The 15,124-nt window shown below is 28.8% G+C and overlaps 2 protein-coding genes across 2 annotated transcripts in view; both read left to right on the top strand.

Annotated features, from left to right (window-relative positions):
- Positions 1-14,288, top strand: part of LOC132716477 (receptor-type tyrosine-protein phosphatase kappa-like) — a 67,413-nt gene extending 53,125 nt beyond the window's left edge. Inside the window, exons 17-21 of the mRNA XM_060699762.1 lie at positions 10,231-10,365; positions 10,777-10,905; positions 11,291-11,454; positions 11,690-11,825; positions 12,319-14,288. Of these exons, the coding sequence (XP_060555745.1) occupies positions 10,231-10,365; positions 10,777-10,905; positions 11,291-11,454; positions 11,690-11,825; positions 12,319-12,408 (654 nt within the window). The 3' untranslated portion in view covers positions 12,409-14,288. The remainder of the gene's footprint in view (positions 1-10,230; positions 10,366-10,776; positions 10,906-11,290; positions 11,455-11,689; positions 11,826-12,318) is intronic.
- On the top strand, positions 893-2,405 carry LOC132716473 (proprotein convertase subtilisin/kexin type 5-like). Its single transcript, XM_060699759.1, has 2 exons — positions 893-985; positions 1,381-2,405. The coding sequence occupies exons 1-2, from the start codon at positions 925-927 to the stop codon at positions 2,274-2,276; spliced, it is 957 nt and encodes a 318-aa protein (XP_060555742.1). The 5' UTR covers positions 893-924; the 3' UTR covers positions 2,277-2,405.
- Positions 14,289-15,124: the final 836 nt, after the last annotated feature.

Genomic DNA, 15,124 nt, shown 5'->3' with positions numbered 1-15,124 from the left:
TTTGAATTTGTTATGTATTCCTTCAACAGCTTTGTATTTTTTTATAAAGGAAATGAAATAACGGATCAATGAATTCATTAAGATTAATTCGTGAATATAGGAAGTTTCAATGTTACCGCCTTTCTTAAGCATGTTTCACTTTAAAAAAAATAATTATATGTTTAATACTTTAATATATTTTGAATTTTCCTAAAGCAAATTATTATTTACTTTCATAGGCATGATTTACGATGTTTTCTTTTTAACTGCTAAGAAGATAATAAGGTTTGTGATTTAAAAGCTATTTTGTTCTTTTTTACTGTATCAATCCGAATGTTTTCGTATCAATCCGAAAGTTTTCGCGTCCAAAAATAACCTTACAAATTGCTTAAAATGGAGGCACTGATGCATACCGTATTTATTCAAATCATAACGTTGAATGAGGAAGTTTTGAACCGGTTTATTTATCATAACATTGAATGAGGATAATTTGAACCGGTTTATTTGGGAGTTATTAATCAGGTATGATATATTATATATTGTGTTCGTTTTATAAATGTTTGCAATATTCCTTAATGGCTTTCGCTATTTCTAACAGAACTAACGGATATTGTGATATTTTTTTCAATATTATTATTCAAGCCACGTAACTGTTTTGTTTAAACTGAATTGTACTTTCAATAATATGTATGAGAATTCGAAATGTCTGTTATATGTTATTGTTACAGTAATGGATCTGAATCTTCTAATATAAAAGATATATTTTGTACCACTATGATTTTAAGGTTAAATATATTACCAAATAAAGAACATTTATTAAAGTAGCATCGTTTAGTGTTGTATAAAATACATATGTATTTGAAAGAATATCAATAAGTTGATCACAATATTATCGTTTTTTTTTCTTCTTTAAAGATTGGTTTGCGTAGAGTGTGATACGGGATAATGTTGTCTAAGATAACGTCAGCAATAATATTAGTACTGTTTGTTGATATGGTACTTACCAGTAAGTTCTTTTACTTTTATGAAACTGTAAGAATAGAAATGTGTAAATATTTGTAAGAACATGTTCCTTTGATTTCCTAAATAATTTACTATAAATTATTGACATTTTATTTTGTTATCATTTAACAATTTGATATATTATTCATTCATTGTGGTCACGCTTATTCTTTCATTTAATAAAAATTGACAAAGGATATATATATATATATATATATATATATATATATATATATATATATATATATATATATATATATATATATATATATATATATATATATATATATATATATATATATATATATATATATATATTCGTTAAGACTGTATATTTGGAAAATGGTATAACTAAAAAAAAATATAATTATGCACAGACAGAAATATGTATATTTACAGAATGTCCTGTTGGCTGCTTATCATGCTTTGGTAAAACTTGCACAAGTTGTGAATCATCTTACTTTTTATCAAATGGTGGCTGTTTACCATGTTATATGGATTGTGAAAGCTGCAGCAGCTACAATTACTGTACTTCATGTAAACCAAGCAAATATGGTGTTCATGCAAGATGCCCGTTTAACTGTGATGGTAATTGTGTAAATATGAAATGTCACGATGATACCGGATACTGTGCTGAATGTTTACCTGGTTTCTATGGTTTACAATGTCAACATAACTGTAGTTTATGTAAAGATGAACTTTGCGATTTACGCGTATGTTCGAAAGGTTGTAGAAATGGTTATTATGAATACGTCGTTTCAGCTATTGAAACAATATGTCAACGTTGTCCATCAAATTGTAAACAATGCACAGATAGTAAAACATGTTATATCTGTGATGATGGTTTCTATCTCTATGCTTTTAATGATAATGTCTACTGTGTGTCCTGCCCTCATGAATCTAAATGTTTAGATTACTGTGTTATTCAAGGGTGTGATGCCTGTCAAATAAGAAACTATTCGTTAGTCTGCATTAATTGTGCAGAGGGTCAAGTATTTAATGGTAACTCATGTGAATCAATCAAAGCACCGTGCTCACAAAATTGCTCTACCTATTGTAATAATATAGGAATATGTCAAGGGGAATGCAAAGATGGCTGGACCGGTGAAAAATGTTTAAAGGCATGTGATGATAAATGCTCAAAATGCTCAAGAGAAAACGAACATATTTGTAAGAAGTGTAAGGATGACTATTACTCAGTTAACTGCAGTTTAGTTTGTAATCCTTCGTGTAAAGTAGAAGAAGATAAAAAACACATGTGGGTTTGCAGACGGATACTGTTTGAATGGGTGTAAAGGAAGCTACTGGGGTGATATGTGTGATAAGTCCTGTCTAGAGGAATGTCAAAGCCAAGAATGTGATAGAAGCAACGGTTCATGTATAGGGGAATGTAAAGGTGGCTATGCTGGAGAGAATTGTTTACAAACTACCATAACGGATCTACAAGGTTCATGTATTTATTGCCATTATTATTATTATTATAACTTCTTAAGCACTTTTTTCATGCACATTGACACGTTCAAAAGTACTGTAAAATATAGCCAAATAAATGATACAATATTTTAAAGAAACAAAAAAAAAAAATAAAACATCAATATTGCTCAAGTCACAAATTCAAATCAAATGTAGTTTAAAAAAGTTAAAAAGACCCACATAAATAATAAAATTCAGGTAAGAACCTACAAAATAATCAGTCCAAAATAAAACCTCTTAAATAAGTGAGTTTTAAGTGCTCTCTTAAACACTGTAAGAGTTTCACAGCTTTTAAGTGTTCTAGGTAGGGCATTCCAGAGTTTAACATGCTTAAACTGTTATAAGTTCGATATATTCAGCGTCTTTTAATATTTAATCATGTCGGTAGCTAGACGTGTATTTTGTGTTATTCCAATATATTAATTTAAAATATCTGACTGTGTTGTTTTCTTCATACAAATGTCATGAACTTATTAAAAAGGACATTCAAAGTGGTTCAGCTAGTTACTTAGAATGAAACATAGATTATTATTTTATAAGGAGAGAAAACATTCTTCTATAATTATTTAACGTTTTGCTTCAAAGTTTGTGATACAATGTACATGTTCTCAATCAATACTGTGATTATTAGTATTTCAACTGTTAAAGTAATGATGGTTAACATATACACAATTATAAATGCTTAGATATCTCATCAATTACACACGGGTTTACTAACATTTTATTCTGTACTAAAACAGGTTCAACAAAAAGTGTTACAAGAACCACAACACATCGAACTGGAAACGAGACTACAAAAGAAATGAATCAAACGAATGAAGACAGCAATGATATTGTAATAATAGGTGCATCGGCAGGAGGGGGTGTACTTGTTCTCATATTGATAATAGTTGTCGGTATTTGTATGCTAAAACGAAGGTATATCTTTAATTTACTGATAAGTATATGAGAGCACCATTAACAAACTGTTTTGTGCTACTGATGTTGTTTAACATTTAAATAATGATGACTTTCATACATTTAAGTTTATCACATTGACCAGTATGATTATCAGTTGAACGATGCCGGACAAATATATGATAGGAAAATTAATATGTTACAGTATATTTCAAAGTTGATTTTTCGACATTTTTAATATAATCTAGAAGCGCATAACTAATATAAGCACAATTATCATTCCATATTAAAGGTGCTATGACTTTTGTTTCGTTATAATCAATTATAACTTTTGAATTGCTTTGAATTGGAACTGCTCAAAAAGAAATTACCATGACAGAAAATCAAGGTATGTGTTATGTTGTATGTTTTTGTTTGTTTGTAGTTGTTTTTTTTCTTTTTTGACAAAAAGGAAATCAAAACACATACAATTGTATATTCAATACAAACCAGAATATTATATTTTAAATAAAAACGAATAAATATAACATAATTTGTATACTGTAAAAAGATTATGTTTTAAATATTAGTTCTCTTTCTTATCGATAACATACATTTTTAATTTGAGGTATGATGTTAACACGTTTATTCGATTCATTCACTAAGTTTTCACTAAATGTATTTAATAAAATGTTAAAACAGTTTACTGTTTAATCATATTTCCTAATACTGCATAATTTAGATTTGTACGGGAAACCAAAGAAGAAACTTGCTGCAGTTGAAGAAAGTAAGGACTACATATATGCACAACCTAACAAAACACACAAGCTCAAGAAACCTTATACGAGGGAAATTAGCAAATCAAAGACAATGTATGATAAGATTGCCATAGACTTAGACGATAAAACAACTGTCTCAGATGGTGCGTATGCGACTATCACTATTGAACATGATCCTGAAAATAAAACTGTAGAAGTAACAGATGTTGATGAAAAAGAGTTAGAAGAATTAGATGAAGGAAATTCTAAATTTAAATAAAAATGGGTTTGGGTTTTACTAAATTTAACCGAAATCCGGTCGGAAATCCCAAAGGGATAAACCTTTTTGGTAAGTATGTCTGTTATCTTTACTAAATTTAATTTCAAAAAAAAAATTCGATTGTTTTTCAGTTTAAAGACGGGCCAAATTTTTATAAACAGGAAAAAAATTTTTTAGAAGGTCCCTTATTTATTTTAAAGTGGGTGAAACTTCTGCAAAACATAAGTGTATATAGAATCAATCTTTATAACAAAGCATTGTATGTTACAGAAGTAAATCCACCGAGTGCTGATTTGTATTACAATACAGCAAGTTTGGTTAGAAGCCGGATTCAAATATATGATCTACTTGAATACATCAGAAAGAAGACTGATTATGAAGATGAGTTTGAGGTTGAGTATTAATTGCATATTTCATATATCTGTACCTGTAATAGGACAGGGGAAACTTAATATATCTTTCATAGTTTGAAACAAGACAATAATTAACTTAAGTTATTACTTGAACAATAAAATGTTGTAATTTAATACTGCTAGAAATGTACAGTTGCGTGGATTAACTCTATCTGTTTAACAGATAAACCTGCATTTATAAATATATTGATATAGAAACGATACATTTGGTGAAACATAATAATTCAGCTATTTTTACGTTTGGTGTTTTATTGTTACGAAACTCATTTTTCATTTAGAAACTACCTAAAGGTTTGACAAGGCCTTGTGACGAAGCTTTAACTCGGACTAATCGCAAGAAAAACAGATACAACGGAGTGTATGCATGTAATTATTTGTTTTTATTTTAAGACAATATTTGTAAGGTTTGGCCGGTTTCTTTTCTCATTTAAGTTATGCTCGTATTTTATAATGAAGTTAATATCGATAATAAATCTATACATACTAATATTTTCAAAGCATTTGAGAAGTTATTATTCAATTTTGATTTTAAGCAATACTGCTACTGTCTTATACAGTCATGTTTCAAAGTAAAACGACACAGAGAAGACATGTTAAATTCTAAACGATATACACTATAATTAAACACAGTATGAATACATAGTGTCATTGAAAAAAAAGCAAAACACTTACACTTTGTTTTAAGAAAGAACCAGATTATCTTGACCAGTCACAGGGAATACAGTGTGCATTATCTTATTCAAATTAAACATAACATATCCTGTAAGAATATCCTAGCTTTTAACTTATATCTGCAATACTTTTTTACCCAGAGGCGAGCGTAAGATATCTTTAGTTAATTCGAGCATTTAGGAATATCATATATCTTCTGCTGTTTTAGATGATGCTACTCGTGTTGTCTTAAAAAGTAAAACCTATATCAACGCAAACTACATTGATGTATGTATAAACACACATACTTGTTTGATTATTTTCGTAAATTGTAATATAGAAATATTTTTATGTTTAGCACGTCTTTCAACATACAACTATTTTGCACTGATAATCCTATGCTAGTCATTTGATATTTCGTTGAAGTATAAATAATAACTTAATATTAATAACTGATGAAGCTAAGCACACTTGTGACTTGAATTGAATAATGCCATTATTTTTTAAAATAACGTGTGCACAAAAAATAACAAATGTTATTGCATTGCCATGGACTGAACATTGGTTTGACTGACCAGATAATAATTAAGAATTATCAGTATTTGTATATGGCTATTTTTATATAGCGATATTTAACATCCATTTATGTTTCATAATTTAGGGACACAAGAAGTCACCAGAGTACATAGCTTCTCTTGGTATGTAAACATTTTATTAGTTGGTTTGTACGTCGCACCAACACAGTTTTGGTCATATGGCGACTTTTCAGCTTGTACCGATGAATAAAGACCTCAGACGCCCTTCCGTGACTAGAACAACCGATGATATATATGCATAATGTTATTAATATATTATAACAATGATTTTAAAAAACGATTTTCAACTCTGGTGAATACTGTCTACAATCATATCAAATACTGCAAATATTTGTCTTTTGGTCACACAATGTTTTTATTCTTACAGACATGTTTTCTTTGATTCTAGGTTAATGTTTTAAAAAAAATACAACCGAGTCTGTAACGCTTTATTTCCATTACGCTTAGAGATCTCGATTTTCCAGATGTTTATCCAGCTAATAAAACATGTAAAATGTCATTAAAATGTAATGCGAAATTACCACTTACGTATTCTATTACTTTAGGGTGTCATATTTTCACCAATATTCCTCTTATATTTCTTTACTCATTACTGATTTAAGGACCAACTAAAGATACAATGAATGGCTATAAAGACTTTTGGGAGATGGCATGGGAAGAAAGAACAGATAAAATTATTATGTTGACCAATCTAGATGAGTCTGGGGTTTGTATATTAACACACTTGCCAGAAAAAAAAAACTTGATTTATTTTTGTATTTTTCCTTAATAACTTGACTTCATATATAAAGATCTGTAGAAAGAAACAGCCTGATTAAAACATATTATTAAATCATTAGAAATATATTTTTGACACTTACATAACGTAATAAAAATAAACATTTTCTTACAGTTATATCAATATAGTGCATTATAATAAGAACATTATGCATTTACCTAAGTATTTTATTTTCTACGTATAATTGTTTTGTATTGTACAAATATTAATGTTGGGTCACGTATAATTGGGTTAGAGACACAATAATTTAATAAAAGTAAAAATATCAAATCATGCTTTGCTTTCTTCATAGAAAATGAAATGTGAGCAGTACTGGCCTGATCAAGGGAAAACAAAGAATTACCATGGATACAAAGTAGTGTGCATTGCTGAGAAAATATTTTCAGAATTCACTTTAAGGGAGTTTTCTGTTAATGTGCAGGTATGTTATATGGTACCAAAACATAAATATACGTTGTAATGACCTTTGATTTCATTATCGTTTAAGACATTTAAATGTTCTGCTTGTTTAATCTTTCTAAAAGGTTGATCAAAAGTTATCTGTATCCCTAGATTGTACTAATTTGTCTTGAAATTTGTAAACAACAGACCTCAAATTATAATACACATTTCATAACAATGTATTTTGTGTGTGTGTTCTTTTTTCATTTCAAAGGGTTCTGGATCAAGGAAAGTGACACAATATCACTATACCGCCTGGCCCGACCGATCCGTTCCAGACAATGTTGCCTCTCTGGTAGAGTTTAGAAACAAAGTTGAACAATCAAAGTCAAATGATGCTGGCCCAATGGTAGTACATTGCAGGTATTTGTTTGTATTAATATAATATATATGACTGATAACTGCAAAGACTCGTCAAACCATATATCGTCAGATGTCAACATACACATTACGAAAATTAATCTCAAGAATTAATAAGAATATGCATTAAGTAATATAATGCAAATATTATTACATGAGTGTAATGACTCAAAGCCAAAAAAAATATTTTGAGTTGTTACTTTCATTTATAAAAAAGAAAACCTTTTACATTCATATCGATTTTGGTACTATGTAATTTTATCATCCTTCTATGTTTTTATATACCAGTGCAGGAATCGGTAGAACTGGAATCTATATCGCATTGGATACACTTATACAGGAAGGCAAGAATGATAATTATGTTGACATTTTTGGTCGTGTGATGGCGCTACGTGGACAAAGAGGCCACATGGTGCAAAACTTGGTATGTTATTATGTATGGATGATATTTGTTTTTAACACATGTTTGTCATCAATGTACTTTAATTGTGATTTCCTTACAATCTATTATGATGGATATTATAGTAGGATATATATTTGAAGTTGTATTTTTATTATTTGACATAATAATTGTTATTCAGAACTATGTATTGTTCTTTCTCTTATTAAGGAACAGTATATATTTCTTCACCGATGTCTTCTGTATGCCCTCACGTGCGATCCCGATCCACTTCCGGTCACACATATTCCTCGTTTGATGACAGATGATAAAATATTCACATCAATTTCAGGTACATGTGTATATATTTAAAACAAATTGTGTTATTATAATAGCTTGTTTGTTTTATAATATCTTCCATTTTAGATTAATTAAAATCAGCATAATGACTGTAAACACACACTCAACTGTTTCATGAAATATTGTGACGGAAACTTTCGCTGTTTCATTGATTCCAATTATTTCATGTTTCTCTCCTCTGTGATATTTTTAAGCAAATCGTTTTCATATTGGAGACTTGATACTGCTTATTCTGAAGAAAGTGCTTGATAGTAATCACTCTACTCCTTCACTTCCTTTAAACCAATTTATTTTATCAATGCAACCAGAAGCGCTTCCATTTGAGATTTGGAAATTTACTGTTGCATAATAAAAAATATACAGACAGTTGATCAATTATCTCATTCTGTATAATATAAACATACGATTATTGTGTAAAGTCGAAAAATAATCATTAAGAAGAATCATTATTATCAGTCTTATTGAAAATTTGCCTAAAGATTTAAACAGTTCAAAGTGGCTAAAGCTGGCAAAGGGAAGAAATAATAAAAGAAATAATAAAGGTCATGGTCCTTTGTAAGATATATTTTTAAGTTACATAATGAACATGAATTATCTAAGTAACAGGTGTGGTGACTTTCTGAACATTTCAGACATTTACTGATGTTGTTATGCCGACAGACTTCGATGGGAAATCATCTAGGAACAAGAAAATAAGGAAGGAAAATAGACACGGAGCTGACATCCTGGTATGCAAATTTGCAAATAAGTCAGTTTCACAAGGGGATGGGGATAATATATAAAATACATTTTCATTCCATAAAATAGAAGTAGAATTTTGACTTAATGATCCTTTGGCAGACAGAAATGTTTAAATTAATTTACTAACTATGAAATAATTATTACAGTTAGCATAAGTTTAGAGCTGTTTGAAAAAATAGTAGAAAACCAACCCGTAATTCATAATTGTGTACACAACGTCGTTAAAATTTAAAAGTTTAAACATTCTTTGTATTTCAACAATTTCACATTGACTATAGCCATTGTATAGGTAAACTTCCTTTTTCATTCACACTCATTATACCACACTGCGTTAATAATTAAAAGTAGATTTCAATAGAAAATAACCGTCTGTAAATATTCTCTACTTGTATGAAAATCTCATTTGAATATCAAACCTTGACTATTCAGTTGGTGGTTAAGTTTGAACTCATGGTTAATCCCCTGTTGTGCATTTCAAGCCGAAAATAGATCTTTATAACATTAAACCATAAAGCAAATTTACATTCAACATTTTAAGGCTTCAATAAATAACATCCTATTTTTATGTGTAGGCGATGATTACAGAGTGAGACTGTCATCAACAAAGCATGACTATATAAATGCTGTTTATGTAAATGTAAGTATATAAATGAAAATAATTTTGATTTCATTTAAAGTTTCGTTTGTCTCCCTTTTCAATATTTTTTTCATAAACCTTGCTTGCGTTGCCTCCCTTTTTTCATTGAATATATTAATAGCCTCTTTTGTTGAATTGATCCATCATGCTTTTAAACTGGTATATTATTATTATTGACATTTTAATACTACTCTTTTATTATATCAGCACAATTTGGATATATGTAAGCTATTTCAAATCACAAAATATTTTTACAAAGATCTAACATTATTGTTGTCATTGTATATAAAATTTCTTTTCACTTATCCCAGAAAAGTTATAAAGCTAGTCATATTCCTTCGTTATAAATCGTTTGTATACTGTTTTATATTAGTATAGATCTACGTGAACAAGTAAGTGTTGTGAAATTGTTCATACTATGTACATAATTACGATTAAAGATTGAATATACTATAAATAGCATTATTAAGTTACACTATATTTTACTTAGTATTTCAATTTTTTAGGGATACGAAAATCCATACAAATTTATTGTTACACAGACGCCAATGCCGAATACAGTTGAAGACTTTATATCGATGCTTTATCAAGAAAAATGTGCTTGCATCATTAATTTAGACGACGAAAACCTGAAAGATAAAGTAAGAATATATCTATAGATAATCTTGCTTGTTTTAAGTAATTGTAGATAAAATTTTATTTAATAGTATTGATTTGCAAAGTACTCCATACCTAACATATTTCTTTTAAGTGTCGTTTTACAATTAAATTTAATGCAATACAAATGTTTGCTATGAAAAAATGTTGGGGGATGGGGTGGATAAAACAAAAAATAACCTTTAAAGCTTAAAGATTATGAGAGGTCTTTGAATTCTAAATCGTTCTATTTATATGTTACTTCATGTACTTACCGAATCATAATTAAGACTGATTTTGAATTTTTGCCAAAAATATCTGATCAAATGTTATAATTGATTTTCGAAGAGATTGCTTGGAAAATATGATATTTCAATTTTTTTATGTTTGTCACTTTTGAATATAAATCATTTCAGTCTGTCGGACAATATCTACCGCAAGATGGAAAGGCGTTCAAAGTTGGACATTTCCAAGTAGCTTGTAAGACGGTTGACACAACGGATTATGGTACAATACGGGACATGACAATATCACGCACTGGACTGGTAGATGTTTTGTATTTTTAACTGAGAATAATTATGCCCAGATTTTTTTGGTTACCAGTTTAATACCTACAATTTAGTCCTTCTTCATTTTCCAGCTTTTTTATCTTTAATATATCACATCCTCCTTGTTCAAATTCATGTGCAGGATTTTGGAGTTTTCCTTTGTAACTGTTCAGAAATCCTTTACTGTATCTATCACACATTTCAATGCATAACTTATTTACGAATAAGATAACCGGACTTTGCCTTTGAATAGCCTTTCTTAAATCCTTCCACAATGTAACGTAAAACAACATGTCTATCTATACATCATATATAAAACCAGTCAATATCAGTGATATTTAATGAAAATTTATTAACAGATTTTTGTTATATAATATTATAGCACCTTTCTGGAGGAGAGCTACATTTGAAACATTACCAGTATAACGGATGGAATCAGTCAGAAAAAGTCCCATCTATGGTTGAGCCGTTTTTAAAGCTGGCCAAGGATGTTGAGAATGAGGTCAAAGGTCAAAGAGAAGATAGACCAATCGTAGTTCATTGTTTGTAAGTATTGCATTAAAACAAATCTATTTGCGAAATCAATTTTTTCATATTTTGATTTACTGTTGATCCTCTATGAAGATGTATCATTATACATGTATGTCCTTGTATTTAGTTGTGTAGCTAGATTTATATTTGTGTGTTTGATTCGGCTTGAATCATTGTGAAAGCAGTTTGATATGTCATGTATACGTATAATTATATAGATACTTTTGTGATTTTATTTTGTTATATATAGGACTGGAGCTGAACGAAGTTGTTTATTTTGTGCTGTCTCTGTTATATCAGAAAAGTGTTTCTTTGAGAAAGAAATTAGTGTCCTGAATACCATTTGTCAACTGCGATCAAGGAGGAAGTCAGCTTTTACCGACATTGTAAGTAATAAATTAACTACCCTCATTAAAGGCATGTGAATTAGCTAAATTGAAGGTTCTATCTTAATATGCAGTTTCGAAAATTATTCTCTATTCTTGCTTCTCATTTAAGTTGTATTTGACGAGCTATTGAGTCAAAATTGTCTATGTCACTTCACATTGCGTCAATAAGTAAATATGTGCCCTATACGAATATGCCAAACTTATCATTATTTTGAACCTGTCTGATATTTTAGAATATTTCATCATATATAAACCCCCCAAACATGTATTTACTTAACATTCTATATCTTATCGCAAATTTATCTGTAAAATAAATTCGCCTAATTGTCAAATCAATTGCAAAACATTGCCTATGTCTACCAGGAAAACTGATCGTTTAAAATTACATAAAATAAAACACAAAAAATACAGTTATTGACAAATTGATATCATGGAATTATTAAATTATTATTATTATTTTGGTCTTAATTATCAATTCACTTTATTTCAGGCACAATTCAGGTTTTGTTACCAACATGTAAAATATCTTGCTGAGATTTCCGACAAGAAGAAATACTATAATATGAACGAGCTGTTATGAACAATGGTTGAAGATATTCGTCTTTATGGTCAATTAATTACTTGCCCATTGTCCATTTTTTTACACAAATATGACACTTGTTTCAAGGCTGAAAATGCTAATAGTTTTTTTTTTTGCAAAAGCTTTTTTGTGTGTCCTCTTGCAATCTCCGAAAAGACATATTACTCATTGGCCATGCATAAAGTTGAGCCATAATGTTTTAGTGTTGTTTTGGCAAGAAATCAGTTATAGTCTTTTGGTATTTTATTCGAAAATCAAAATGCAATTTTGGTTACATTTTCCTAACCTATATTTAAAGAATATTTCACCTCTTCGAGCACCGTTTTCTTCAGGTGATATGCATCTTACATGTTCTTAATTCAATTTTACAACATAACAATGCCTTTTCTTCGTTTATCAATATATAGGACATTTACACTGTACAGTACTGTGAAGTTTTGAAATATTGTTATAACGGTTTTCTTACAACTTTTTGTTTAATTATCTAAAGTCGCACGTTTTTTGTAATTTTCGATGCATTTAGCGAACAGTATACATTTGTGTGCTTAATATAAACATTTTGATTTTATTTTACTATGTGCTCGTCATATTATTTTATTAATGAAAAACATGATACTTATTTTCTTACTGAATATTTAAAAGTATATAATTCAATAATATAATATAAGACTTCACATTTTATGCAAGTTAATTGTCATGTTCGGGATTTGACATGATATGCTTGGAAAGACTTACATATACTACAATGAATCTAGTAATGATATAAGAAACTGGCAAAACAATAACTATTTTTAAATACTGCATCTTAATAAAGTATGAATTAGTATATTAATAATGATAAACAAATTAAATTATGATTGAGATAAAATAATGTTTTTCTTTAAAGAAAAATAAATATATGTGAACCAATATTTTGAAGAAATAGCTGCCTTTTACAAAAATATTATCTAAGCAAAATATAATTATGTGTGCTTTCTAGTAGTGCTTTTCTGATATAGTATAGCTGATATAGCATAAATTACAAACTAAAGTCTTTTAAAGCATGTTTTCTTAACAAGTAGCTCATATTGTGAAAAGATATAATGCTATCATAGCCTTTCTAACTGAGCTTTAAAGAGTATGCTTTTAGTTAATAAATTATGATAATCAAAACATAATAATAATCAAAACATACATTTGTACATAAATATCTTTATAGAAGATGTTTGTACACTTGAGCTTTTATAAACTGGATTCAAAAAGTTAATAATATTAATATAAAAAACTACATGTAATTAAGCCTGTCAAAAGTTTATACTATTCCACCGTTTATACAACATAGGTCTATTATCTGTCCAAGAGTTGTATATAATAACGTCTCTCCAATAACAGGTTTTTTTACATAAAAATGGTATATAGATTATAGTTTTTTTTTTCAACACAGATCTTCATCTTCCAATAGGTTATCATTGATATCCTTACCAATACAGGTTAATAAACTATAGATATTTTCAACATGTGTCTAGAAAATACAGACAATTCAATTCAGATGTAGACTGTAGCCCTTTTACTACTGTTTTGTTATCCTTATAATTATTTTTATTAACGAGAATCTTTATATATAAGTTTATAAACTAAAGCTTCTTCTGAGTGAGTACTTTGCAGATATAGTTCTATAGTTGATCTCGAACTAAATGGCTTTATTTATTCAACACATACATTGACATTTAAAACTAAAAATTTTTTTTATACATTCAACCAGTGGTGCTCAATATTAGTTTTTAATTCGTTATCCTATTACTTATTAAGTATACGTTTTGCTTTTACTTTTACATATTATTGTTACACTGATGTCTGTTTTAATTGTTAGCTTTGTAATATTCAAACTTTATTAAATTTATGACATGTAAATCTGTGTTATTGTAAATTTTATCTTCATATATATATATAGTAATGAATTAAATCATTTATAATTACTTATTGATAAAGTCATATGCTAGTCGATGAAATAACATATTACCTTTCATGACTAGAACACAATGCCCCCTAAGACCAAATAGGCTCAGATTTGGTGTTACTATTGCACAGTTCCTGTGAGGATTTTCACATTTCTGCATTACGGAGTAAACACTGTAGTAGTAAGACAACACACTTCCTACAAGGGGAAATAGTACATGTATATTATAATAATACCGCGCGAAGCAATCATTATATTTGTTAATCGGTATTGCCATAAAAATGAAAGCGTTTTGCTGTTTTTTGTTGTTGTTGTTTCTTTTAATTCAGTGATTGCTATAGAGGCATTGTCTAAAAAAAACTTAACATTGAGTGAACGTAAAGAACATTGCTTGCGTCTAAGTTATATTACTTTTATAGAACCTGAACAGAAAAGCGATTTTGTATAAACCTATTTATATGAGGTTAAATTGGAAAAAGAGAGAAGATCTTTCGTTTTCAGTCAAAGCGAAGGATACTATAAACACTGCATACGTTCTTAGATTTACTAGATTCTATAGGAGGTTTAATAACAGTAAATTTTGCTCACCGTTATTTAGGAAAATGTTCATAAAAGATCAAACCCCACTAAATTTAAACGTATAGAATGGTTTAAATTATTAAACATTTTATATAAAGAAATAAAAATCTGAATATAATATGTCCCAGGTTCTCTAATAAATATTTCAGTTACCTATTATAAAAGCTGCGCGAAATGTACTATCCTTTCATATGGTAAAAT

Source organism: Ruditapes philippinarum, unplaced genomic scaffold, assembly GCF_026571515.1.
Source record: "Ruditapes philippinarum isolate M1 unplaced genomic scaffold, ASM2657151v2 ctg1692_1_1_1_1, whole genome shotgun sequence".
Lineage (NCBI taxonomy): Eukaryota > Metazoa > Mollusca > Bivalvia > Venerida > Veneridae > Ruditapes > Ruditapes philippinarum.
Note: the sequence above shows the minus strand (reverse complement) of the source record. Positions and strands in the feature narration are given on the sequence as shown.

Bases quoted from the DNA above. Each gene is read 5' to 3' on its own strand.
- LOC132716473 (XM_060699759.1), top strand. From the start codon at position 925: ATGTTGTCTAAGATAACGTCAGCAATAATATTAGTACTGTTTGTTGAT. The intron at 986-1,380 runs GTAAGTTCTTTT...GTATATTTACAG, and splicing joins TGTTGATATGGTACTTACCA to AATGTCCTGTTGGCTGCTTA.